Genomic DNA, 27,387 nt, shown 5'->3' with positions numbered 1-27,387 from the left:
TTCCCCCATTTTCTCCCCCATTTTTTCCCCATTTTTCCCCCAATTTCTCCCCAAATTTTCCCCAATTTTTCCCCAATTTTCCCCCAATTTTTCCCCCAATTTTCCCCCATTTTTTCCCCAATTTTTCCCCATTTTCTCACCAATTTTTCCCCATTTGGGGGGGTATTTTTGTCCATTTTTTAGGGCAATTTTTTGCCAATTTTTCCCCAATTTTTCCCCAAATTTCCCCAATTTTTCCCCCATTTTTCCCCCAAATTTCCCCCAAATTTTCCCCCATTTTTCCCCAATTTTCCCCAAATTTTTCCCCATTTTTCCCCACATTTTCTCACCATTTCCCCCCAATTTTCCCCATTTTCCCCCCAAATTCCCCCCCGTTTCCCCTCCCCCTCTCCCCTCCCCCCCCCAGCCCCTCCCGTCCATCACTCCCGAAATATCCCCGGGTGGGGGAGGGGTGAAAGCGACACCTCGGGGTGGGGGAGGGGCGGTTTTGGGGGGGGGGGGTCCCCCCTTTTTAACCCCCGCGCTCCTCCCCCCTCCCCCCAATCCCCCAAACGCCTCCGGAGGCGCCGCCGGAATTGGGGGGGGGGGGATGAAAAATTCCCATTTCGGGGCCTTTTTCCCCCTTTAAATTCCATTTTTTCCCCCTTTTTAAATTTCATTTTTTCCCCCTTTAAATTCGAATTTTTCCCCCTTTTAAATTCCATTTTTTCCCCTTTTAAATTTCATTTTTTCCCCCTTTAAATTCGATTTTTTTCCCCCTTTTAATTCGATTTTTTTCCCCTTTAAATTCGATTTTTTCCCCCTTTAAATTCAAATTTTTCCCCTTTTAAATTTCATTTTTTCCCCCTTTAAAATTCAATTTTCCCCCCCTTTAAAATTCAATTTTTTCCCCTTTAAATTAAATTTCCCCCCGGGATTTAATTTTATTTTCCCCTTCCATAAAAGGATATTAATTGGAATTTTAATTAATTCACTCTACACCCCCAACTTAATTTCTCCTTTCCTATTATTTCAATTACTTCCCATTATTTTATTCCTTTAATTTCAATTTTTTTTCATTCTTTTATTTTATTTTTCCCCCCATTTTTCCCCCTTTTTTTCCCTTTTATTTCCCCTTTTATTTTAATTTTTTCCCCATTTTTTCCCCCTTTTTTTCCCTTTTATTTCCCCTTTTATTTTAATTTTTTTCCCCATTTTTCCCCATTTTTTCCCCATTTTTCCACCGATTTTCTCCATTTTTTTTTTGTTTTTTTCCCCCCAAATTTTTTTTTTTTTTTTTTTCCTCCAAAAATTTGGGATTTTGGGCAAATCCGAGGATGGAAAACGCTCACGCCAAAACGGCCGAGGAATGTTTGGCCTTTTTTGGGGTGAGCGAGAGCGTCGGGCTCAGCCCCGAGCAGGTCAAGAGGAGCCTGGAGAAATACGGACCCAATGGTGAGAAAATCAAAATATTTTTAATTTTTTTGGGGAAAAAATTTGGGAAAAAATTCCGGGATTTTGGGGGCGTTTACAGGGAAAAAATTGGATTTTTTGGGGATTTTTTGGGATTTTTTTCAGATTTTTTGGAGGTATTTTGAGTTTTTTTAGGCGTTTTAAGGACAGAAAAATTTGAGTTTTAGAGGTGTTTTGGGATTTTGGATTTTTTGGGGATTTTTTGGAGTTTTGGGGAATTTTAAGGATTTTTTGGGGGATTTTTTAGGATTTTTGGGGCAGATTTTTTTGAGGTATTTTGAGGTTTTTTAAGGCATTTTAAGGACAGAAAAATTTGATTTTTAGAGGTGTTTTGGGATTTTGGATTTTTGGGGATTTTTTGGGAATTTTCGGATTATTTTTGGAGGTATTTTGAGATTTTTTTATGCATTTTAGGTACCGAAAATTTTGATTTTTGGGGATTTTTTGGGGCATTTTTGGGAATTTTTAAAGGGATTTTTTGGGAGGATTTTTTAGGATTTTTGGGAATTTTTTCTGATTTTTTTTTTGGAGATATTTTGAGATTTTTTTAGGCATTTTAGGGACCGAAAAATTTGAGTTTTAGAGGTGTTTTGGGATTTTGGATTTTTTGGGGATTTTTTGGGATTTTTTTCGGATTTTTTTGAGGTATTTTGAGATTTTTTTAGGCATTTTAAGGACTGAAAAATTTGATTTTTAGAGGCGTTTTGGGGTTTTAGATTTTTGGGGATTTTTTGGCATTTTTGGGAATTTTTTCTGATTTTTTTTGGAGATATTTTGAGATTTTTTGAGGCATTTTAGGGACGAAAATTTGATTTTTGGGATTTTTGGAATTTTTTGGGGCATTTTTTCAGGCGTTTTTGGGGATTTTAAAGGGATTTTTTGGGAGGATTTTTTAAGATTTTTTTTGGAGATATTTTGGGGTGATTTAGGGAATTTTAGAGAGGTTTTGGGATTTGGGATTTTAGGGATTTTTTTGGGATTTTTTTCAGGTTTATTTTTGGATTTTTGGGGATTTTTTTCTGATATTTTTCAGCTTTTTATGGGGATATTTTGGGATTTTTAGGGATCCAAAAAAATTTTTTTTATTGGGATTTTTAGAAGAATTTTTCTGATTTTTTTTTTCTGATTTTTTGGGATTCTTTGGAATTTTTTGGGGGGATTTTGGGGAGCTTTTGGAGTTTTTGTGATTCTTTTGAGGGATTTTTTGGGGATATTTTTATTTTGGGAGGGATTTTTTGGGGAGATTCAGGGAGGATTTGTGAATGGATTTGGGAGGAATTTTTTCTGATTTTTGGGGGAAATTTTGGGGATTTTTTGGGGTTTTTTGGGGATTTTTGGGGGAAAAATTGGGGATTTTTTTTAGGATTTTGGGGGGATTTTTGGGGGGATTTTTTTTGTTTTTTTGGGGGGTTTTTGGGGGGATTTTTTTGGAATTTTTGGGGGAAAAATTTGGGATTTTTTTTTATTTTGGGGGGATTTTTGGGGGGATTTTTTTGGAATTTTTTGGGGAAAATTTTGGGATTTTTTTAGGATTTTAGGGGGATTTTTGGGGGGATTTTTTTGGGATTTTTGGGGGAAAATTTTGGGATTTTTTGGGATTTTGGTCCCCTCTAACGTGTTCCTTTTTCTCCCCCAGAGCTGCCGGCAGAGGAAGGTGAGTGACAGCCCCAAAATGGCCCAAAAATGCCAAAAATGACCCCAAAATTCCCCAAAATGGCCCAAAAATGACCCGAATTTTCCCAAAAATGCCAAAAAATTACCCCAAAAATTTTCAAAATGTCCCAAAACACCCCAGAAAGTCCAGAATTGTCCCCAAAAAACTCAAAAAAAGCCCTAAAAATGTAAAATAATTAACCCAAATGTCCCCCAAAATGTCGCAATAACGCCCCCAAAATGCCCTCCAAAAATGCCCCAAAAATTCCAAAAAATCCCTGAAATTTCCCAAAAAAAATCCCCAAAAACTCCCCCCAAAAATTCAAAAAAAATCCCCAAATTTTCCCCTAAAAAAGTCCCCAAAAATTCCCTTAAAATGCTCCAAAAAAAACCCCAAAACCCCTCAATTTCCCCCCAAAAAATTCCAAAAAATCCCTGAAATTTTCCCCAAAAAATTCCCCAAAAATTCCCCGAATTTTCTCCCCCAAAAAATTCCCAAATTTTCCCTCAAAATTCCCAAATTTCCCCCTAAAAAAGTCCCAAAAAACCCCAAAAATCCCCAAAAAATCCCCAAAAATTCCCAAAATTCCCGATTTTCCCAAATTTCCCGGATTTGGCCCCAAAATTCCCGATTTTCCCAGGCAAATCCATCTGGGAGTTGGTGGTGGAGCAGTTCGAGGATCTCCTGGTGCGGATTCTGCTCCTGGCCGCCTGCATCTCCTTCGTGAGTCCCAAAAATATCCCAAAAATATCCTAAAATATCATTAAAATTTAATTCCGGGGGGTTTGGGGGAAAATTTGGGGAAAAAAATGGGAATTTTGGGAAAAAAATTGGATTTTTAAGGGGGTTTTTGGGGGAAAAATTGAATTTTTTTTCATTTTTTAAGGGATTTTTAAGAGATTTTTTTGGGTTTATTTTTATATTTTGGGGGTTTTTTTTGTGGGATTTTTTGGGGATTCGGATGAAATTTTTTGGGGTGTTTTTGGGGGATTTTTTCATAGATTTTTGTTGATTTTTTTGGTTATTTTTTAAATTTTTTTTTCAATTTTTGGGAGATTTTTTGAGGGATTTTTGGGAGATTTTTGGGGAATTTTTTTGAGATTTTTTTGGGATCTTTTGGGCATTTTTGGGGGGGATTTTTTGGGGGATTTTCGGGGATTTTTAAATTATTTTTTTTAAATTTTGGGGGGATTTTTTTTGCAATTTTGGGGGATTTTTTTGTGGTTTTTTTCCAGTTTTGGGGGGATTTTTTTTGTGATTTTCTTCCCATTTTGGGGGAATTTTTTTGTGATTTTCTTCCGATTTTTTGCAATTTTGGGGGGATTTTTTTTGCGATTTTTTCCAATTTTTGCAATTTTGGGGAGATTTTTTTCGTAATTTTGGGGGATTTTTTTTGCAATTTTCTTCCAATTTTGGGGGATTTTTTGTGTTTTTTTTTCCAATTTTGGGGGGATTTTTTTGTGATTTTCTTCCAATTTTGGGGAGATTATTTTTGTAATTTTGGGGGGATTTTTTTTGCGATTTTCTTCCAATTTTTTGCAATTTTGGGGGGATTTTTTTTGCAATTTTGGGGGGATTTTTTTGTGATTTTCCTCCAATTTTTTCCAATTTTGGGGGGATTTTTTTGCGATTTTCTTCCAATTTTGGGAGGATTTTTTTGTGGTTTTTTTCCAGTTTTGGGGGGATTTTTTTTGTAATTTTGGGGGGATTTTTTTGTGATTTTCTTCCAATTTTGGGGGGATTTTTTTTGGAATTTTGGGGGGAATTTTGGGGGAATTTTTCCCGAATTTGGGGCCACCCCGTGCCCCCCGATGTCCCCCAGGTGCTGGCCTGGTTCGAGGAGGGCGAGGAAACCATCACGGCCTTCGTCGAGCCCTTCGTCATCCTCCTCATCCTCATCGCCAACGCCGTCGTCGGGGTCTGGCAGGTGGGGACATTTGGGGACATTTGGGGGATTTTGGGGGATTTTGGAACATTTTAGGGTTGGGGGAGGGGATTTGGGGACATTTTGGGGCATTTGGGGACATTTGGAGGATTTGGGGGATTTGGGGACATTTGGGGACATTTTAGGGTTGGGGGATTTGGGACATTTGAGGGATTTGGGGATATTTTGGAGGATTTTGGGGATTTGGGGACATTTTAGGTGATTTTGGGGGCATTGGGGGATTTGGGGGATTTGGGGATATTTGGGGATTTAGGGGATTTGGGGACTTTTGGGGGATTTGGAGACATTTTAGGTTGGGGATTTGGTGACATTTTGGGGGATTTGGGGACATTTTGGAGGATTTGGGGACATTTTAGGGTTGGGACTTTTGGGGATTTGGGGACATTTTAGGTTGGGGGATTTGGGGACATTTTGGGGAATTTGGGGATTTTTGGGGGATTTTGGGACATTTGGGACACTTTGGGGACATTTTAAGGTTGGGGGATTTGGGGACATTTTGGGACATTTTAGGGGATTTGGGGACATTTTAGGGTGGGGGATTTGGGGACATTTTAGGGTTGGGGACATTTTAGGGTTTGGGGACATTTTAGGGTTGGGGACATTTTAGGGTTGGGGGATTTGGGGACATTTGTGAGGGATTTGGGGACATTTTGGGGACATTTGTGAGGGATTTGGGAAATTTGGGATTTTGGAGACTTTTGGGCTTTGAGGACATTTGGGATCATTTGGGATTTTGGGGACATTTGCGGACATTGAGGATTTTGGGGACATTTTAGGGGATTTTTTTTGGGGACTTTGAGGGGATTTTGGGTGGATTTGAGGGAGGTTTGGTGTCCCCAATGTCCCCCAATGTCCCCCCAATGTCCCCAATGTCCCCAATGTCCCCCCAATGTCCCCCAATGTCCCCAATGTCCCCAATGTCCCCAATGTCCCCCAATGTCCCCCAATGTCCCCCAATGTCCCCCCAATGTCCCCCAATGTCCCCCAATGTCCCCCAATGTCCCCAAAATGTCCCCCCATTGTCCCCAATGTCCCCAATGTCCCCCAATGTCCCCAATGTCCCCCCAATGTCCCCAATGTCCCCAATGTCCCCCAATGTCCCCAATGTCCCCCAATGTCCCCAATGTCCCCCAATGTCCCCAATGTCCCCAATGTCCCCCCAATGTCCCCCAATGTCCCCCCATTGTCCCCAATGTCCCCCAATGTCCCCCCATTGTCCCCAATGTCCCCAATGTCCCCCCATTGTCCCCAATGTCCCCCAATGTCCCCAAATGTCCCCAATGTCCCCAAATGTCCCAAACCTGTCCCCAAACCTGTCCCAAACTGTCCCAAACCTGTCCCAAATGTCCCCAATGTCCCCATGTCCCACCAATGTCCCATGTCCCAAGTGTCCCCAATGTCCCCAATGTCCCTTCAGCCCAATGCCATGACCCATGATGCCCCCAATGTCCCCAATGTCCAATCCCCAATGTCCCAATGCCGAAACTGCCATGACGAGGCGCTCAAGGAGTACGAGCCCGAGATGGGCAAAGTTTACCGGAGTGACCGCAAGGCCGTGCAGAGGATCAAGGCCAGGGACCTGGTGCCAGGGGACATCGCCGAGGTGGCAGGTGACAATGGGGACACTGGGGACAATGGGGACATTGGGGACATTGGGGACAATGGGGACAATGGGGACATTGGGGACATTGGGGACACTCAGTGACCGCAAGGCCGTGCAGAGGATCAAGGCCGGACCTGTACCAGGGCCATCGCCGAGGTGGCAAGTCCATGGTGACACTGGGGACCACTGGCGGACCCTGGCGTGACAGGAGCATGCGGGACATTGGGGACAATGGGACATGCCGGGCAATGGGACACTTAGGGTGACAGGACATGGGGACATTGGGATGATTGGGAGACATTGGGGGCATGGGGGACATTGCGGGGGCAGTGGGGACATTGGGGGACATTGGGGGACATTGGGGGGACATGGGGGGACAGGGGACATTGGGGACATTGGGGGGCATTGGGGGACATTGGGGGACAATGGGGGACATTGGGGGACATTGGGGACATTGGGGACATTGGGGGGACATTGGGGGACATTGGGGGACATTGGGGGACATTGGGGGGACATTGGGGGACATGGGGACATTGGGGGGACATTGGGGGACATTGGGGGACATTGGGGACATGGGGACATTGGGGACATTGGGGACATTGGGGGGACATTGGGGGGACATTGGGGGGGACATTGGGGGACATTGGGGGACATTGGGGGACATTGGGGGACATTGGGGACATGGGGGGAATTGGGACATTGGGACATGGGGACATTGGGGACATTGGGGACATTGGGACATCTGGGACATTGGGGGACATTGGGGGACATTGGGGGGACATTGGGGGACATGGGACATGGGGACATGGGGGACATTGGGGACATTGGGGGCATTGGGGACATTGGGGACATTGGGGGTGACAGGGACATTGGGGACATTGGGGGGACATTGGGGGGACAAGGAGCCCTCAGCTCCCAGTTTATCCCAGTTTGCTCCAATCCCCTCCCAGTCCCTCCCAGTTTGCTCCCAGTCCATCCCAGTTTATCCCAGTTTGCCCCAGTTTGTCCCAGTTTGCCCCAGTCCATCCCAGTCCCTCCCAGTCCATCCCAGTCCATCCCAGTCCCTCCCAGTCCCTCCCAGTTTGTCCCAGTTTATCCCAGTTGCTCCCAGTCACTCCCAGTCCGTCCCAGTTTGTCCCAGTTTGTCCCAGTCCCTCCCAGTCCATCCCAGGTCCCCTCCCAGTATTTGTCCCAGTTTGTCCCAGTCCCTCCAGTCCCTCCCAGTCCATTCCCAGTTTATCCCAGTCACTCCCAGTTTGCCCAGTCCATCCCAGTTTGCCCCAGTTTGCCCCAGTTTGTCCCAGTTTGTCCCAGTTTGTCCCAGTCTGTCCCAGCACGGCCCCGCTCTGTTCCCAGTTGGGGACAAGGTCCCGGCCGACATCCGGATCATCTCCATCAAATCCACCACGCTGCGCGTCGACCAGTCCATCCTCACTGGTCTGTACTGGTTTGTACTGGTCTGGGGCGGGAGGGGGGCTGGGGCAAACTGGGATGGACTGGGATAAACTGGGATGGAACTGGGATGGAACTGGGATAAACTGGGAGGGACTGGGAGGAACTGGGATAAACTGGGAGGGACTGGGAGGGACTGGGAGGGGATTAAAGGGTTAAAAACGGGGGGAAATCGAGGGATTTTTATACTGGTTTGTACTGGTTTGTACTGGTTTCCATTATTTTATACTGGTTTATACTGGTCCATACTGGTTTATACTGGTCCCGACCAGTCCAAACTGGTTTATACTGGTTTCTATCAATTTATACTGGTTTATAATGGTTTCTATTATTTTATACTGGTTTATACTGGTCCAGACCAGTCCAAACTGGTTTATACTGGTTTCTATCAATTTATACTGGTCTATACTGGTTTATAATGGTTTCTATTATTTTATACTGGTTTATACTGGTTTATACTGGTCCAGACCAGTCCAAACTGGTTTATACTGGTTTCTATCGATTTATACTGGTCTATACTGGTTTATAATGGAGTATAATGATTTCTATTATTTTATACTGGTTTCTATTATTTTATACTGGTCCGTACTGGTTTATACTGGTCCCGACCAGTCCAAACTGGTTTATACTGGTTTCTATCAATTTATACTGGTTTATAATGATTTCTATTATTTTATACTGGTTCGTATTGGTTTATACTGGTTTATACTGGTCCATACTGGTTTATAATGGTTTCTATTATTTTATACTGGTTTATACTGGTCCATACTGGTTTATACTGGTCCTGACTGGTCCAAACCAGTCCAAACTGGTTTATACTGGTTTCTAATGGTTTATATTAATCTATACTGGTTCGTACTGGTCTATACTGGTTTATACTGGTTCATACTGGTTTATATTGGTTTCTATCGATTTATACTGGTCTATACTGGTCTATACCGGTTTATACTGGTTTATAATGGTTTATAGTGAGTGATTTATACTGGTTTATACTGGTCTGTACCGGTTCCTACTGGTCCGAACCAGTCCATACTGGTTTATACTGGTCCGAACCAGTCCAAACTGGTCCATACTGGTCCAAACTGGTTTATACTGGTCCTGACCAGTCCATACTGGTTCATACTGGTTTATACTGGTTTATACTGGTTTAGGGGAGTCGGTGTCGGTGATCAAGCACACGGAGCCGGTGCCCGACCCCCGCGCCGTCAACCAGGACAAGAAGAACATGCTCTTCTCGGTGAGTGACGTCATCGCTGACGTCATCAGTGACGTCACACCCCGATGTGTTCGGGGCCGATTTGGGGTCTTTAAAAAAAAAACCTCAAATTTTGGCCTAAAACCCCTCCAAATTTAGGGGTAAAAAACTCGATTTTTTGGGGGGGAGTCCAAACTTCTCGTTCTCATTGAACCCCAAATTTTGGTCTAAAAACCCCCCAAAAAAATCCAAATTTTGGGTCTAAAAACCCCAAAAAAATCCAAATTTTTGGGTCTAAAAACCCCCAAAAAATCCAAATTTTTGGGTCTAAAAACCCCCAGTTTTTGGCTCCAAAACCCCCCAAAAAAATCCAAATTTTGGGTCTAAAAACCCCAAATTTGGTCTAAAAACCCCTCATTTTTGGCTCCAAAACCCCCAGAAAAATCCAAATTTTTGGGTCTAAAATCCCCAATTTTGGGTCTAAAAACCCCCAGAAAAATCCAAATTTTGGGTCTAAAAACCCCCCAAAAAATCCAAATTTTTGGGTCTAAAAACCCCAATTTTGGGTCTAAAAACCCCAAATTTGGGTCTAAAAACCCCAATTTTTGGGGTCAAAAAATCTCATTTTTGAGTCCAGGAAAATCCAAATTTTGGGTCTAAAAACCCCATTTTTTGGTCTAAAATCCCCAATTTTCAGGGTAAAAAATCTCATTTTGACCTCTAAAAAACCCCAAATTTTTCGGTCTAAAAACCCCAATTTTTGGGTCTAAAAACCTCCAAAAAATCCAAATTTTGGGTCTAAAACCCCCAATTTTGTCTAAAAACCCCCCAATAAAATCCAAATTTTTGGGTCTAAAAACCCCCCAAAAATCCAATTTTTGGGTTTAAAAACCCCCAAATTTTGGGTCTAAAAACCCAATTTTTGGGGTCAAAAAATCTCATTTTTGAGTCCAGGAAAATCCAAATTTTGTGTCTAAAACCCCCCAAATTTTGGGTCTAAAAACCCCCAATTTTCAGGGTCAAAAATCTCATTTTTGAGCCAAATTTTGGTCTAAAAACCCCCAAATTTTGGTTCTAAAACCCTGAAATTTTGGGTCAAAAAATCCAAATTTTTGGGTCTAAACCTCTCATTTTTCGTCCCCCACCAGGGCACCAACATCGGGGCGGGCAAGGCCGTGGGCATCGTGGTGGCCACGGGCGTCAACACCGAGATCGGGAACGATCCCTTCGGTTTTGGGGCCAAAATCCCTCATTTTTGACTCTAAAACCCCCAAAAAAACCCAAATTTTTGGGTCTAAAAACCCCCCAAAAAATCCAAATTTTGGGTCTAAAAACCCCAAATTTTGGGTCTAAAAACCCCAATTTTCAGGGTCAAAAATCTCATTTTTGGGTCTAAAATCCCCCAAATTTTTGGGTCTAAAAACCTCAAAAAAATCCAAATTTTGGGTGTAAAAACCCCCAAAAAATCCAAATTTTTGGGTCTAAAATCCCCAATTTTGGCTCCAAAACCCCCCAATAAAATCCAAGTTTTGGGTCTAAAAACCCCAAATTTTTGGGTCTAAAAACCCCAATTTTTGGGTCTAAAAACCTCCAAAAAATCCAAATTTTGGGTCTAAAAACCCAAATTTTTGGGTTTAAAAACCCCCCAAAAAATCCAAATTTTTGGGTCTAAAACCCCCAAAAAAACCCAAATTTTTGGGTCTAAAACCCCCAATTTTCAGGGTCAAAAATCTCATTTTTACCTCTAAAAAAACCCAAATTTTGGTCTAAAAACCCCTCATTTTTACTCTAAAAAACCCCAAATTTGGGATCAAAAATCTCATTTTTACCTCTAAAAAAACCCAAATTTTGGGTCAAAAATCTCATTTTTCAGTCCAGAAAAACCCAATTTTGGTCTAAAAACCCCAAAAAATCCAAATTTTGGGTCTAAAACCCCCAAATTTTTGGGTTTAAAAACCCCCCAAAAAATCCAATTTTTGGGTCTAAAAACCCCAAAAAAATCAATTTTTGGATCTAAAAATCCCCAAAAAATCCAATTTTTTGTGTCCAAACCCCCAAAATTTTTTTCCCCCACCAGGGCACCAACATCGGGGCGGGCAAGGCCGTGGGCATCGTGGTGGCCACGGGCGTCAACACCGAGATCGGGAAGATCCGCGACGAGATGGCGGCCACCGAGCAGGACAAGACGCCGCTGCAGCAGAAGCTGGACGAGTTCGGGGAGCAGCTGTCCAAGGTCATCTCCCTGATCTGCGTCGCCGTCTGGGCCATCAACATCGGCCACTTCAACGACCCCGTGCACGGCGGCTCCTGGATCCGCGGCGCCATCTACTACTTCAAGATCGCCGTGGCCCTGGCCGTGGCCGCCATCCCTGAAGGTCTGAGGGACGTTCTTGTGGTCTTGGGGGTTCTGAGGAGGTTGGAGGTCATTTATGGGGTCTGGGAGGTCATTTATGGTCATTTATGGGGTCTTGGAGAACATTCATGGTGGTTTGTGGGGTTTTGGAGAAGGTTCAAGATCATTTATGAGGTTCTGGAGAAGGTTCGTGGTGGTTTGTGAGGTTCTGGAGAAGGTTCATGGTCATTTATGGGGTCTGGGAGGTCACTCGTGGTCATTATGGGTTCTGGAGAAGGTTTGAGGTCGTTTATGGGGTTCTGGAGAAGGTTGTGTCATTTATGGGTTCTTGAGAAGGTTTGAGGTGGTTTATGGAGTCTTGGAGAACATTCATGGTCGTTATGGGTCTTGGAGGTCTTCATGGGCGTTTTGTGGGCTTCTGGAGAACATTCATGGTGGTTTATGGGGTCCTGGAAAAGGGTTCGTGGTCATTCTGGACCATTTGTGGTCATTTATGGGTTCTGGAGAAGGTTCGTGGTCCTTCATTCAACGACCCCGTGCACGGCGGCTCCTGGATCCGCGGCGCCATCTACTACTTCAAGATCGCCGTGGCCCTGGCCGTGGCCGCCATCCCTGAAGGTCTGAGGGACACCTGAGGTCACTTATGGGGTCTGGGAGAACATTCATGGTCATTTATGGGGTCTGGGAGGTCACTCATGGTCATTTATGGGGTTCTGGAGGAGGTTGGAGGTCATTTATGGGGTTCTGGAGAAGGTTCATGGTGATTTATCGACCATTTGTGGTCGTTTATGGGGTTCTGGAGAAGGTTCAAGGTGGTTTATGGGGTTCTGGAGAAGGTTCATGGTGATTTATGGACCATTCATGGTGGTTTGTGAGGTTCTGGAGAACATTCATGGTGGTTTATGGGGTTTCGAGAGTTTGAGGTGGTTTATGGGGTCTTGGAGGGGCTCCTGTGGTTTGTGAGGTTTCGGAGAAGGTTCTGGTGGTTTGTGAGTTCTGGAGAAGGGTTCATGGTGGTTAGGGACCATTTGTGGTCATTTATGGGGTCTTGGAGGTCGTTCATGGTGGTTTGTGAGGTTCTGGAGAAGGTTCGATGTCGTTTATGGGGTTCTGGAGAAGGTTCATGGTGGTTTATGGGGTTCTGGAGAAGGTTTGAGGTCATTTATGGGGTCTGGTAGGGCCCTCATGGTCATTTATGGGGTCTTGGAGAACATTCATGGTGGTTTATGGGGTTTTGGAGAAGGTTCGTGGTGATTTATGGACCATTTGTGGTCATTTATGGAGTTCTGGAGAAGGTTCGTGGTGGTTTATGGGGTTCTGGAGAAGGTTCATGGTGGTTTATGGACCATTTGTGGTCATTTGTGGGGTCTTGGAGAAGGTTTGAGGTGGTTTGTGGGGTTCTGGAGAACATTCATGGTGGTTTGTGGGGTTTTGGAGAAGGTTTGAGGTCATTTATGGGGTCTGAGAGGTCACTTGAGGTCACTTATGGGGTCTGGGAGGTCACTCGTGGTCGTTTATGGGGTCTTGGAGAAGGTTCGTGGTGGTTTGTGGGGTTCTGGAGAAGGTTCGTGGTGATTTATGGACCATTCATGGTCATTTATGGAGCTCTGGAGACCATTCATGGTCACTTATGGACCATCCATGGTCATTTCCGAGGTCTCCACCCCCTGAGGACCCCCCTGTCCTGGGTGGCCCTGGTGGCCGTGGTGACCCGAGATGTCCCCTCAGGTCTCCCCGCCGTCATCACCACCTGCCTGGCGCTGGGGACGCGCAGGATGGCCAAGAAGAACGCGATTGTCCGCAGCCTGCCCTCGGTGGAGACCCTGGGCTGCACCTCGGTCATCTGCTCCGACAAGACCGGCACGCTGACCACCAACCAGATGTCCGTCTGCAAGGTGGGACCCGGGCAGGAGCTCCAGGAACTCCGTGGAGAACCCAAAAGTTCTTCTGGAGAACCTCAAAAATTCCATGGAGAACCCAAAAGTTCTTCTGGAGAACCTCAAAGTTCTCCATGGAGAACCCAAAATTCCTCCAAGAACCCAAAAGTTCTTCTGGAGAACCCCAAAAATTCCATGGAGAACCCAAAAGTTCTTCTGGAGAACCTCAGAACTTTCATGGAGACCCCAAAATTTCCATAGGAACCCAAAAGTTCTTCTGGAGAACCTCAAAGATTCCATGGAAACCTCAAAAGTTCTCCAGGAACCCCAAAGTTCTTCTGGAGAACCTCAAAAGTTCCATGGAGAACCCAAAATTCCTCCAAGAACCCAAAAGTTCTTCTGGAGAACCTCAAAGATTCCATGGAAACCTCAGAAGTTCTCCTGGAGAACCTCAAAGATTCCATGGAAACCTCAAAAGTTCTTCTGGAGAACCTCAAATTTTCCATGGAGAACCAAAATTCCTCCAGGAAACTCAAAGTTCTTCTGGAGAACCCAAAAGTTCTTCTGAGAGAACCTCAAAGTTCTCCAGGAGAACCCAAAATTCCTCCAGGAACCTCAAAGTTCTTCTGGAGAACCTCAAAATCTCCATGGAGAACCCAAAAGTTCTTCTGGAGAACCTCAAAGTTCTCCAGGAGAACCCAAAATTCCTCCAAGAACCTCAAAGTTCTTCTGGAGAACCTCAAAGATTCCATGGAAACCTCAGAAGTTCTCCAGGAACCCAAAAGTTCTTCTGGAGAACCCAAAAGTTCTTCTGGAGAACCTCAAAAATTCCATGGAAACCTCAAAAGTTCTCCTGGAGAACCTCAAATTTTCCATGGAGACCCCAAAATTTCTCCTGGAGACCCCAAAACTCCTCCAGGAGGACCCAAAGCTCCTCGAGGAACCCTTGAGGAACCTGAGGTGTCCCCGTGTGTCCCCAGATGTTCATCATGGACAAGGTGGAGGGCGACATCTGCTCCCTGAGCGAGTTCTCCATCACCGGCTCCACCTACGCGCCCGAGGGAGAAGTGTGAGTCCACCGAGTGTCCTCAGATGTCCCCAGGTGTCACCTGGAGGTCCTCAAAGCCACCCCTGGAGCTCCAGAGCTCCAGAACCTTCTCAGATGTCCTCAAAGCCTCCTCAGATGTCCTCAAAACCTCCTAAAATGTCCTCAAATCCCACCTGAAGGTCCCCAAATGTCACCTTGAGGTCCTCAAAGCCACCCCTGGAGCTCCTGAGCTCCAGAACCTTCTCAAATGTCCTCAAAGCCTCCTCAGATGTCCTCAAAACCTCCTTAAATGTTCTCAAATCCCACCTAAGGTCCTCAAATGTCACCTCGAAGTCCTCAAAGCCACCCCAGGAGCTCCAGAGCTCCAAACCTTCTCAGATGTCCTCAAAAGCTCCTGAGATGTCCTCAAAACCTCCTAAAATGTCCTCAAATCCCACCTGAAGGTCCTGAAATGTCCCCTCGAGGTCCTCAAAGCCACCCCTGGAGCTCCAGAGCTCCAGAACCTTCCCAGATGTCCTCAGAACCTTCTCGAAGGTTCTCAAAACCTTCTCAGAGGTTCTCAAATCCCACCTGAAGGTCCTCAAATGTCACCTGGAGGTCCTCAAAGCCACCCTGGAGCTCCAGAACTCTAGAACCTTCTCAAAGGTCCTCAGAACCTTCTCAAAGGTTCTCAAAACCTTCTTGAAGGTCTTCAGAACCTTCTCAGATGTTCTCAAATCCCACCTGAAGGTCCTCAAATGTCACCTTGAGGTCCTCAAAGCCACCCCTGGAGCTCCAGAGCTCCAGAACCTTCTCAGATGTTCTCAAATCCCACCTGAAGGTCCCCAGATGTCACCTTGGGGTCACCAATGTCCCCTGGTGTCCCCATGCCCACCTTGACCCCGATGTTCTCCTTGACCTTGATGTTCCTCAACGTTCTCCTGTCCCTCAGTGTTCTCCTTGACCACAATGTCCTCAATGTCCATGTGTCCATCCATGGTGACCCTGATGTCCACCCCACCATGATGTCCATCCATGATGTCCATGGTGTCCATGATGTCCATCCCTGGTGTCCATCCATGGTGTCCATGGTGTCCATGATGTCCATCCATGATGTCCATGGTGCCCATGGTGTCCACCCCACCCTGATGTCCATCCATGGTGTCCATGGTGTCCATGGTGTCCATGGTGTCCACTCCACCCTGCTGTCCCCGTGGTGTCCATGATGTCCATGATGTCCATGCTGTCCATGCTGTCCATGGTGCCCACATGGTGTCCATCCCTGATGTCCATCCCTGGTGTCCCTGATGTCCATGATGTCCATGATGTCCATGGTGTCCATGGTGTCCATGGTGTCCCTGATGTCCCCAATGTCCATGATGTCCATCCATGGTGTCCATCCATGGTGTCCATGATGTCCATGGTGTCCCTGGTGTCCTGATGTCCACCCCACCCTGATGTCCATCCCTGGGTCCATGGTGTCCCTGTGACCCCGATGTCCATGGTGACCCTGATGTCCATGGTGTCCATGGTGACACTGATGTCCACCCGTGGTGTCCATGGTGTCCATCCATTGTGTCCATCCATGGTGTCCATCCATGGTGTCCATGATGTCCCTGGTGTCCATCCCTGATGTCCATCCCTGATGTCCACCCCTGGTGACCCCGCTGTCCATGGTGTCCATGGTGTCCATGATGTCCCTGATGTCCATCCATGATGTCCATGGTGTCCCTGATGTCCATCCCTGATGTCCATGGTGTCCATGGTGTCCATGATGTCCATCCCTGATGTCCACCCCCACCCTGTGGTGTCCCCAATGTCCATGGTGTCCACCCCACCCTGATGTCCATCCCTGATGTCCATCCCTGGTGTCCACCCCGGTGACCCCGCTGTCCATGGTGTCCCTGATGTCCCTGATGTCCATCCCTGGTGTCCACCCCTGGTGACCCCGCTGTCCATCCCTGATGTCCACCTGGTGACCCCGCTGTCCATGATGTCCATCCATGATGTCCATCCCTGGTGACCCCATGTCCCCCGCGGTGTCCGCAGGCTGAAGCAGGACCGTCCGGTCAAGGCGGGTCAGTTCGATGGCCTGGTGGAGTTGGCCACGATCTGCGCGCTCTGCAACGACTCCTCGCTCGACTACAACGAGGTGACCGCGGCGGGGGGGGGATGTCTTCTGCTGGCCCTGGCCACCATGGCCATCTGGGGCATCTCCTGTCCTCCTGGCCCACCATGGTCATCTGGGTCCTCTGCTGCCTCCTGGCCACCATGGTCATCTCCTGTCCCACCTGTCCCACCATGGCCATCTCCTGTCCTCTGCTGGCTCCTGGCCACCATGGGCATCTCCTGTCCTCTCATGGCCACCATGGTCATCTGGGTCCTCTGCTGGCCACCCATCCCACCCCACCATGGTCATCTGGGGCATCTCCTGTCCTCCTGTCCCATCCCACCTGTCCCACCCGTCCCACCCCACCATGGTCATATGGGGCATCTCCTGTCCTCCTGGCCACCATGGGCATCTCCTGTCCTCCTGGGCCACCTGTCCCACCATGGCCATCTGGGGCATCTCCTGTCCCACCCATCCTGGCCACCATGGTCATCTCCTGTCCCACCATGGTCATCTCCTGTCCCACCCGTCCCACCATGACCATCTCCTGTCCTCCTGGCCACCATGGTCATCTGGGTCATCTCCTGTCCTACCTGTCCTACCCATCCCACCTGTCCCACCATGGTCATCTCCTGTCCCACCTGTCCCACCATGGTCATCTCCTGTCCCACCCATCCCACCATGGTCATCTCCTGTCCTCCTGTCCCATCATGGTCATCTGGGTCCTCTGCTGCCTCCTGGCCCACCCCCAGGTGTCCACCTTGGTCACCTGTCCCACCATGGTCATCTGGGCCATCTCCTGTCCCACCCGTCCCATCCCACCTGGGTCATCTCCTGTCCTCCTGTCTCACCTTGGTCACCTGTCCCACCTGTCCCACCTGGGCCACCTGGATCATCTCCTGATGACCCCAACCCACCTGTCCCACCTGTCCCACCTGGGCCATCTCCTGTCCACCTTGGTCATCTGGGCCATCTCCTGGTGTCCCCTCAGGCCAAGGGTGTCCATGAGAAGGTGCCTGAGGCCACCAGGTCCTCATGGTCCCACCATTGTCTCCATGGTCCCCATTGTCCTCTCCTGGTGTCCCCAGGCCAAAGGTGTCCATGAGAAGGTGACTGAGGCCACCAGGACCTCATGGTCCCACCAATGTCCCCATGGTCCCACCATTGTCCCCATGGTCCCACCAATGTCCCATGGTCCCCATGGTCCCCATGGATCTCATTGTCCTCTCCTGGTGTCCCCAGGCCAAAGGTGTCCATGAGAAGGTGGGCTGAGGCCACCAGGACCTCATGGTCACCATTGTCCCCATTGTCCTCTCCTGTCCCCATGGTCCCCATGGTCCCACCAATGTCCCACTGTCCCCAGGCCAAGGGTGTGTATGAGAAGGTGGCTGAGACCACCAGGATCTCATGGTCCTCATGGTCCCACCAATGTCCCTATGGTCCTCATTGTCCTCTCCTGGTGTCCCCATTGTCCTCATGGTCCCACATTGTCCCCATTGTCCCCAGGCCAAGGGCGTCTATGAGAAGGTGGGCGAGGCCACCGAGACGGCGCTGACGTGCCTGGTGGAGAAGATGAACGTGTTCAACACGGACGTGAGGAACCTGAGCAAGGTGGAGAGGGCCAACGCCTGCAACGCCGTGAGTGACCCGGGGAACCTGCGGGGAACCCGTCCCACCACCTGGAGAACCTGTCCCACCACCTGGAGAACCTGTCCCACCTGTCCCATCTCCTGGGAACTCCTGGAGAACCCATCCCACCTCCAGGAGAACCTGTCCCACCACCTGTCCCATCCCACCACCTGGAGAACCCATCCCACCTCCTGGAGAACCCATCCCACCACCTGGAGAACCTGTCCCACCACCTGTCCCACCTCCTGGAGAACTCCTGGAGAACCTCCTGGAGAACCCATCCCACCTCCTGGAGAACCTGTCCCACCTGTCCCACCTCCTGGAGAACCTCCTGGAGAACCCATCCCACCTCCTGGAGAACCCATCCCACCTGTCCCACCTGTCCCATCTCCTGGAGAACCTGCGGGGAACTCCTGGAGAACCTCCTGGAGAACCCATCCCACCTGTCCCATCTCCTGGAGAACCTGAGGAACCTTCTCCAAACCTCGGTTCCACCTGAGGAACCTTCTCAAACCCTCTCCAACCTGGGTCCCACCACCCCAAATCTCAGTCCCACCACCCCAAACCTTCTCCAGCCTTCTCCAAACCTCAGTCCCACCACCCCAGACCTTCTCCAAAACTTCTTTAATCTCAGTCCTACCACTCCATGACCACGTCCCACCACCCCAAACCTTCTCCAACCTCGGTCCCACCACCCTGAACCTTTTCAAACCTTCTCCAAACCTGTGTCCCACCACCCCAAACCTTCTCCAAACCATCTCCAAATCTCAGTCCCACCACCCCAGACCTTCTCCAAAACTTCTTTAATCTCGGTCCTACCACTCCATGACCACGTCCCACCACCCAAACCTTCTCCAAACCTCAGTCCCACCACCCCAGACCTTCTCCAACCTTCTCCAAACGTTCTCCAAACCTTGGTTCCACCTGAGGAACCTTCTCAAACCTCCATCCCACCACCCCAAATCTCAGTCTCACCACCCAGACCTTGTCCAAACCTTCTCCAACCTTGGTCCCACCACCCCAGACCTTCTCCAAACCTCGGTCCCACCACCCCAGACCTTCTCACACCTTCTCCCCTCCTGGTGCCACCACCCGGGGTCACCTCCTGTCCGTGTCCAGGTGATCAAGCAGCTGATGAAGAAGGAGTTCACGCTGGAGTTCTCCAGGGACAGGAAGTCCATGTCGGTCTTCTGCTCCCCGGCCAAGGCCTCGCGCGCCGCCGTGGGCAACAAGATGTTCGTCAAGGTGGGTCCCACCAGGCCGGGACCTTCTCCAACCTGGGTCCCACCAGGCCGGGACCTTCTCCAACCTGGGTCCCACCACCTGGAACCTTCTCTAGATTTGGTCCCACCACCCCAAACCTTCTCCAACCTTCTCCAACCTGGGTCCCACCAGGCCGGGACCTTCTCCAACCTTCTCCAACCTGGGTCCCACCACATCAAATCTGGGTCCCACCACCCCAAACCTTCTCGCAACCTTCTCCAACCTTCTTCAACCTTCTCAAACCCTCACCAAACCTTCTCCAATCTGGTTCCCACCACCCCAAACCTTCTCAAACCCTCTCCAAACCTTCTCCAAACCTTCTCCAAACTGTGTCCCACCACCTCAAACCTTCTCCAAACGTTCTCAAACCCTCTCCAAACCTTGGTCCCACCACCCCAAACCTTCTCCAACCTTCTCCAACCTTCTCAAACCCTCATCAAACCTTCTCCAAACATTCTCAAACCTTCTCCAAATCTGGTTCCCACCACCCCAAACCTTCTCCCAACCTTCTCCAACCTTGGTCCCACCACCTCAAATCTGGTTCCCACCACCCCAAACCTTCTCCCAACCTTCTCCAACCTTCTCCAACCTTCTCAAACCTCATTCCCACCACGCAGGGAGCCCCCGAGGGCGTCATCGACCGCTGTAACTCCATCCCACCACCCCAAACCTTCTCCAAACCTTCTCCAACCTTCTCCCAACCTTCTCTAACCTGTGTCCCACCACCCCAAACCTGCTCCAAACCTTCTCCAACCTTCTCCAAACTTTCTCCAACCTTCTCAAACCTTCTCCAACCTTCTCCAAACTTTCTCCAACTCTCTCCAACCTGGTTCCCACCACCCCAAACCTTCTCCAAACCTTCTCAAACCTCATTACCACCACATCAAATCTGGGTCCCACCACCCCAAACCTTCTCCAACCTTCTCAAACCCTCTCCAAACCTTCTCCAACCTTCTCACAACCTTCTCCAACCTTGTTCCCACCACCCCAAACCTTCTCCAAACCTTCTCAAACCTTCTCCAACCTGTGTCCCACCACCCCAAACCTTTGTCTTACCACCTCAAACCTGGTTCCCACCACCCCAAACCTTCTCCAAACCATCTCCAACCTGGGTCCCACCACCCCAAACCTTCTCCAAACCTTCTCCAAACCTTCTCCAACCTTCTCCAAACCTTCTCCACGCAGGGAGCCCCCGAGGGCGTCATCGACCGCTGTAACTCCATCCCACCACCCCATGACCGTGTCCCACCACCCCAAACCTGCTCCAAACCTTGGTCCCACCACATCAAATATGGGTCCCACCACCCCAAACCTTCTCCAACCTTGGTCCCACCATCTCAAACCTGGTTCCCACCACCCCAAACCTTCTCCCAACCTTCTCCAACCTGGTTCCCACTACCCCAAACCTTCTCCAAACCTTCTCCAACCTGGTTCCCACCACCCCAAACCTTCTCCAACCTCGATGTCCCACCCAGGGAGCCCCCGAGGGCGTCATCGACTGCTGTAACTCCATCCCACCACCCCAAACCTTCTCCAACCTTGGTCCCACCACCCCAAACCTTCTCCAAACCTTCTCAAACCTTCTCCAACCTGGTTCCCACCACCCCAAACCTTCTCCAACCTTGGTCCCACCATCTCAAACCTGGTTCCCACCACCCCAAACCTTCTCAAACCTTCTCCAACCTGGTTCCCACCACCCCAAACCTTCTCCAACCTGGTTCCCACCACCCCAAACCTTCTCAAACCCTCTCCAAACCTTCTCCAACCTGGTTCCCACCACTCGATGTCCCACCAGGGAGCCCCCGAGGGCGTCATCGACCGCTGTAACTACGTGCGCGTGGGCACCACGCGGGTTCCTCTGACGCCGGCGGTGAAGGAGAAGATCCAGGCGGTGATCAAGGAGTGGGGCACGGGCAGGGACACCCTGCGCTGCCTGGCCCTGGCCACCCGCGACACCCCGCCCAAGAAGGAGGAGATGGCCCTCGAGGACTCCTCCAAGTTCGCCGAGTACGAGGTCGGTGCCGCCGAGAGGTCCTCTGGGTGGTGGGACCGGGGCTGGAGATGGTTTGGGGTGGTGGGACCTCGTTATGGGATGATAGGAGCTCGTTATGGGTGGTGGGACCGGGGTTGGAGAAGGTTTGGGGTGGTGGGACCTCGTTATGGGATGATAGGAGCTCGTTATGGGTGGTGGGACCTTGGTTTGGGTGGTGGGACTTGTTATGGGTGGTGGGACATCGTTATGGGATGATAGGAGCTCGTTATGGGTGGTGGGACCAGGTTATGGGTGGTGGGACATCGTTATGGGTGGTGGAACTTCATTTTTGGGTGGTGGGATCTCGTTATGGGTGGTGGGACCTTGGTTTGGGTGGTGGGACCTCATTATGGGATGATAGGAGCTCGTTATGGGTGGTGGGACCTTGGTTTGGGTGGTGGGACATCGTTATGGGTGGTGGGACCTTGGTTTGGGTGGTGGGACCAGGTTATGGGTGGTGGGACATTGTTATGGGATGATAGGAGCTTGTTATGGGTGGTGGGACCTGGGTTTGGGTGGTGGGACCTCATTATGGGTGGTGGGACCTCATTGTTGGGGCTTTGGGACCTTTGAAGGGAGTTCCTGTTCTACCATGACCTCCAAGCCCCATTTCTGGTGGTCCCACCACCTCCAAAACTCCATTTTTGAAGTTTCCTTCTCCTCCAAACCCCCATTCCTGGTCCTTCCTTCTCCACCACCACCATCTCCTGACCTCCCACCACCATCTCCTGACCTGCCACCACCTCCACCAACTCCAAACCCCATTTTTGGAGGTTCCTGGTTCTCCAAACCTCCATATTTGGTGGTCCTTGTTCCTCCAAACCTCCATTTTTGGAGATCCCTGGTCCACCACCACCTCCAAACCCCATTTTTGGTGGTTCTTGGTCCTCCAAACCCCGTTTCTGACAGTTCCTTCTTCTCCATGATCTCCAAACCTCCATTTCTGGTGGTCCCACCACCTCCAAACCTCCATTTTTGGAGGTTCCTGGTTCTCCAAACCCCATTTTTGGTGGTCCCACCACCTCCAAACCCCCATTCCTGCTCCTTCCTTCTCCACCACCACCACCACCACCATCTCCTGACCTCCCACCACCTCCCACCACCTCCAAACCCCATTTTTGGAGATCCCTGGTCCACCATGATCATCACAATTCCATTTTTGGTGGTCCCACCACCTCCAAACCCCCATTCCTGCTCCTTCCTTCTCCACCACCACCATCTCCTGACCTCCCACCACCATCTCCTGCTGTCCCACCAGACGGACCTGACCTTCGTGGGCTGCGTGGGCATGCTGGACCCTCCCCGCAAGGAGGTGATGGGCTCCATCCGGCTGTGCCGCGACGCCGGCATCCGCGTCATCATGATCACGGGGGACAACAAGGGCACGGCCATCGCCATCTGCCGCCGCATCGGCATCTTCTCCGAGGACGAGGAGGTCCAGGGACGCGCCTACACCGGCCGCGAGTTCGACGACCTGCCCCTGTCCGAGCAGCGCGAGGCCTGCCGGCGCGCCTGCTGCTTCGCCCGCGTCGAGCCCACCCACAAGTCCAAGATCGTGGAGTTCCTGCAGTCCTTCGACGAGATCACCGCCATGGTGAGGAGGAGCACGGTGGGGGACGTAATTATGGAGGTCCACCATGGTTGGGAGGGGTTTGGAGGTGGTTATGGAGGTCTACCATGGATTAATAGAGATTTATGGATGAAAGTTCTTGATGGACGTGGTTATGGAGGTCCACCATGGGTTTCAGAAGGTTTGAGGAAGGTTTGTGGAGCTTTGAGTGGGTTTTGAGGTGGTTATGGAGATCCACCATGGATCTGAGATGGTTTTATAGGGGTTTGAATGGGTTTGAGGGGGCTTTGAGGTGGTTATGGAGGTCCACCATGGGCTGGTGGGGGTTTGGAGGGGCCTGCCCGCGCGCCTGCTGCTTCGCCCGCGTCGAGCCCACCCACAAGTCCAAGATCGTGGAGTTCCTGCAGTCCTTCGACGAGATCACCGCCATGGTGAGGAGAAAAAAGCGGTGGGGGACATGATTATGGAGGTCCACCATGGATCTGAGGGGGTTTCATGGGGGTTTGAGTGGGTTTGAGTGGGTTTTGAGGTGGTTATGGAGGTCCACCATGGGTTTAGGAGTGTTGGGTGGTCAACTGTGGTTGATTGAAGGAGGTTCCAGCACCAACTTCTGACGTAGTTATGGAGTCCCACCACCAATTCCACCTACTTTTGAGGTTCCAGCACCAACTTTTGACATAGTTATGGAGTCCCACCACCAACTTCTGACGTAGTTATGGAGTCCCACCACCTTTTGACGTAGTTCTGAGGTTCCAACACCAACTTTTGACGTAGTTATGGAGTCCCACCACCAACTTCTGACGTAGTTATGGAGTCCCACCACCAATTCCACCTACTTTTGAGGTTCCAGCACCAACTTTTGACGTAGTTATGGAGTCCCACCACCTTTTGACGTAGTTCTGAGGTTCCACCACCAACTCCTGACGTAGTTATGGAGTCCCACCACCTTTTGACGTAGTTCCGAGGTTCCACCACCAACTCCTGACGTAGTTATGGAGTCCCACCACCCGCCCAACCCCACCCCACCTCTCACCCACCTCTCCCCCAGACCGGCGATGGCGTGAACGACGCGCCGGCGCTGAAGAAGGCCGAGATCGGCATCGCCATGGGCTCGGGCACGGCCGTGGCCAAGACGGCCTCGGAGATGGTCCTGGCCGACGACAACTTCTCCACCATCGTGGCGGCCGTGGAGGAGGGCAGGGCCATCTACAACAACATGAAGCAGTTCATCCGCTACCTCATCTCCTCCAACGTGGGCGAGGTCGTCTGGTGAGCGCCCGGTTCCGACCAGTTCCGACCAGTTTGGACCAGTTTGGACCAGTTTGGACCCGGTTTGGACCCGGTTTGGACCAGTTTGGACCCAGTTTGGACCCGGTTTGGACCAGTTTGGACCCGGTTTGGAGAGGTCCCGGCCAGTTTGGAGCAGAGCTTGGAGATGTTGGAGGCTCTGAGGGGTTGGAGCCCGGTTTGGATGGAGCAGTTTGGCCCAGTTTGGCCTCTGCTGTCCCGGTTCATCCCAGTTTGTCCCAGTTTGTCCCAGTTCCATCCCAGTTAATCCCAGTTTGTCCTGGTCCATCCCAGTTCCATCCCAGTTTGTCCCAGTTCCATCCCAGTTTGTCCTGGTCCATCCCAGTTCCTTCTGCTCCATCCTGGTCCATCCTGGTCCATCCTGGTCCATCCCAGTTCATCCCAGTTAATCCCAGTTTGTCCTGGTCCATCCCAGTCCATCCTGGTCCCTCCCAGTTAATCCCAGTTCATCCCAGTTTCTCCTGGTCCATCCTGGTCCATCCCAGTTCCATCCCAGTTCCTTCTGCTCCATCCTGGTCCATCCCAGTTTGTCCCAGTTCCATCCCGGTTTGTCCCAATCCTGTCCCAGTGCATCCTGGTCCATCCCAGTTCCATCCCAGTTTATCCTGGTCCGTCCTGGTCCATCCTGGTCCATCCCAGTTTGTCCCAGTCCATCCCAGTTCCATCCCAGTTCCTCCTGGTCCATCCTGGTCCATCCCAGTTCATCCCAGTTTATCCCAGTTTGTCCCAGTTCCATCCCAGTTCCTTCTGCTCCATCCTGGTCCGTCCTGGTCCATCCCAGTTTGTCCCAGTCCCCTCCCAGTCCCTCCCAGTATAAACCAGTCCCCCATTAACCCCTCCCAGTTCCGTTAACCCCTCCCATCCCCATTAACCCCTGCCATCCCCTCCCAGTACAAACGAGTACAAACCAGTCCCCTTTTAACCCCTCCCAGTCCCTCCCAGTCCACCCCAGTTCCCATTAACCCCTCCCATTAACCCCTCCCATCCCTCCCAGTATATCCCAGTACAAACCAGTCCCATTAACTCTCCCAGTTCCCATTAACCCCTCCCAGTACAAACCAGTCCATCCCAGTCCCCTTAACCCCTCCCAGTCCCTCCCAGTCCACCCCAGTTTGTTCCCAGTCCCTCCCAGTTTGTCCCAATACAAACCAGTCCCTCCCATTAACCCCTCCCAGTCCCTCCCAGTATAAACCAGTCCATCCCAGTCCCCATTAACCCCTCCCATCCCCTTCCAGTCCATCCCAGTCCATCCCAGTCCCCTGTTAACCCCTCCCAGTCCATCCCAGTACAAACCAGTAGAAACCAGTCCCTGTTAACCCCTCCCAGTCCATCCTAACCTGCTCCCAGTCCATCCCAGTCCATCCCCCCAGTCCAGTATATCCCAGTACAAACCAGTCCCCTTTTAACCTCTCCCAGTCCATCCCAGTCCCCTCCCAGTCCCTCCCAGTATATCCCAGTCCATCCCAGTTCCCATTAACCCCTCCCAATCCCATCCCAGTCCATCCCAGTCCCTCCCAGTCCATCCCAGTATATCCCAGTCCATCCCAGTCCCCTTTTAACCCCTCCCAGTACAAACCAGTCCATCCCAGTCCCTCCCAGTACAAACCAGTCCCTCCCAGTCCCTCCCAGTTTGTTCCCATCCCCTCCCAGTCCCTCCCAGTCCATCCCAGTCCCCCATTAACCCCTCCCAATCCCATCCCAGTCCCTCCCAGTCCATCCCAGTACAAACCAGTCCCATTGACCCTCCCTCCCAGTATCTTCCTGACGGCGGCGCTGGGCCTGCCCGAGGCGCTGATCCCGGTGCAGCTGCTCCCAGTACAAACCAGTACATCCCAGTACAAACCAGTACAAACCAGTCCCATTAACCCCTCCCAGTCCCCATTAACCCCTCCCAGTCCATCCCAGTCCCTCCCAGTTTGTCCCAGTACAAACCAGTCCCATTAACCCCTCCCAGTCCCTCCCAGTCCCTCCCAGTCCATCCCAGTCCCCTTTTAACCCCTCCCAGTTTATCCCAGTACAAACCAGTAGAAACCAGTCCCTGTTAACCCCTCCCAGTCCATCCTAACCTGCTCCCAGTCCATCCCAGTCCATCCCAGTCCATCCCCCCAGTCCAGTATATCCCAGTACAAACCAGTCCCTTTTAACCCCTCCCAGTCCATCCCAGTCCCCTCCCAGTCCCTCCCAGTATATCCCAGTCCATCCCAGTTCCCATTTAACCCCTCCCAATCCCATCCCAGTCCCTCCCAGTCCCTCCCAGTTTGTTCCCAGTCCCTCCCAGTCCATCCCAGTACAAACCAGTCCCACTAACCCCTGCCAGTCCCTCCCAGTTTGTTCCCATCCCCTCCCAGTCCATCCCAGTCCCTCCCAGTACAAACCAGTCCCTCCCATTAACGCCCCCCAGTATCTTCCTGACGGCGGCGCTGGGCCTGCCCGAGGCGCTGATCCCGGTGCAGCTGCTGCCAGTACAAACCAGTACAAACCAGTACAAACCAGTACAAACCAGTCCCATTAACCCCTCCCAGTCCCATTAACCCCTCCCAGTCCCCCATTAACCCCTCCCAGTACAAACCAGTCCCTCCCAGTCCATCCCACTCCCCTGTTAACCCCTCCCAGTCCATCCCAGTCCATCCCAGTCCCTCCCAGTATAAACCAGTACAAACCAATCCCATCCCAGTCCCTCCCAGTCCCTCCCAGTCCACCCCAGTTCCCATTAACCCCTCCGTCCCCCCCAGTATCTTCCTGACGGCGGCGCTGGGCCTGCCCGAGGCGCTGATCCCGGTGCAGCTGCTCCCAGTACAAACCAGTACAAACCAGTACAAACCAGTCCCATTAACCCCTCCCAGTACAAACCAGTCCCTCCCATTGACCCTCCCAGTTCCCATTAACCCCTCCCAGTATATCCCAGTACAAACCAGTC

At 50.4% G+C, this 27,387-nt stretch overlaps 1 protein-coding gene across 1 annotated transcript in view; it reads left to right on the top strand.

Moving 5' to 3' along the window:
• The first annotated feature begins 1,291 nt into the window (after window positions 1-1,291).
• ATP2A1 (ATPase sarcoplasmic/endoplasmic reticulum Ca2+ transporting 1) overlaps window positions 1,292-27,387 on the top strand; it is a 36,226-nt gene continuing 10,130 nt past the window's right edge. Inside the window, exons 1-16 of the mRNA XM_064737455.1 lie at window positions 1,292-1,434; window positions 3,089-3,106; window positions 3,747-3,829; window positions 4,929-5,034; window positions 6,530-6,661; window positions 8,011-8,091; window positions 9,258-9,343; window positions 11,379-11,676; window positions 13,383-13,549; window positions 14,512-14,600; window positions 16,608-16,710; window positions 18,175-18,306; window positions 19,417-19,542; window positions 21,356-21,574; window positions 22,851-23,186; window positions 24,211-24,431. Of these exons, the coding sequence (XP_064593525.1) occupies window positions 1,317-1,434; window positions 3,089-3,106; window positions 3,747-3,829; window positions 4,929-5,034; window positions 6,530-6,661; window positions 8,011-8,091; window positions 9,258-9,343; window positions 11,379-11,676; window positions 13,383-13,549; window positions 14,512-14,600; window positions 16,608-16,710; window positions 18,175-18,306; window positions 19,417-19,542; window positions 21,356-21,574; window positions 22,851-23,186; window positions 24,211-24,431 (2,315 nt within the window). The 5' untranslated portion in view covers window positions 1,292-1,316. The remainder of the gene's footprint in view (window positions 1,435-3,088; window positions 3,107-3,746; window positions 3,830-4,928; window positions 5,035-6,529; window positions 6,662-8,010; window positions 8,092-9,257; window positions 9,344-11,378; window positions 11,677-13,382; window positions 13,550-14,511; window positions 14,601-16,607; window positions 16,711-18,174; window positions 18,307-19,416; window positions 19,543-21,355; window positions 21,575-22,850; window positions 23,187-24,210; window positions 24,432-27,387) is intronic.

This window comes from Zonotrichia leucophrys, unplaced genomic scaffold, assembly GCF_028769735.1.
Source record: "Zonotrichia leucophrys gambelii isolate GWCS_2022_RI unplaced genomic scaffold, RI_Zleu_2.0 Scaffold_58_302659, whole genome shotgun sequence".
Lineage (NCBI taxonomy): Eukaryota > Metazoa > Chordata > Aves > Passeriformes > Passerellidae > Zonotrichia > Zonotrichia leucophrys.
This window is presented reverse-complemented; position numbering and strand designations above follow the sequence as displayed.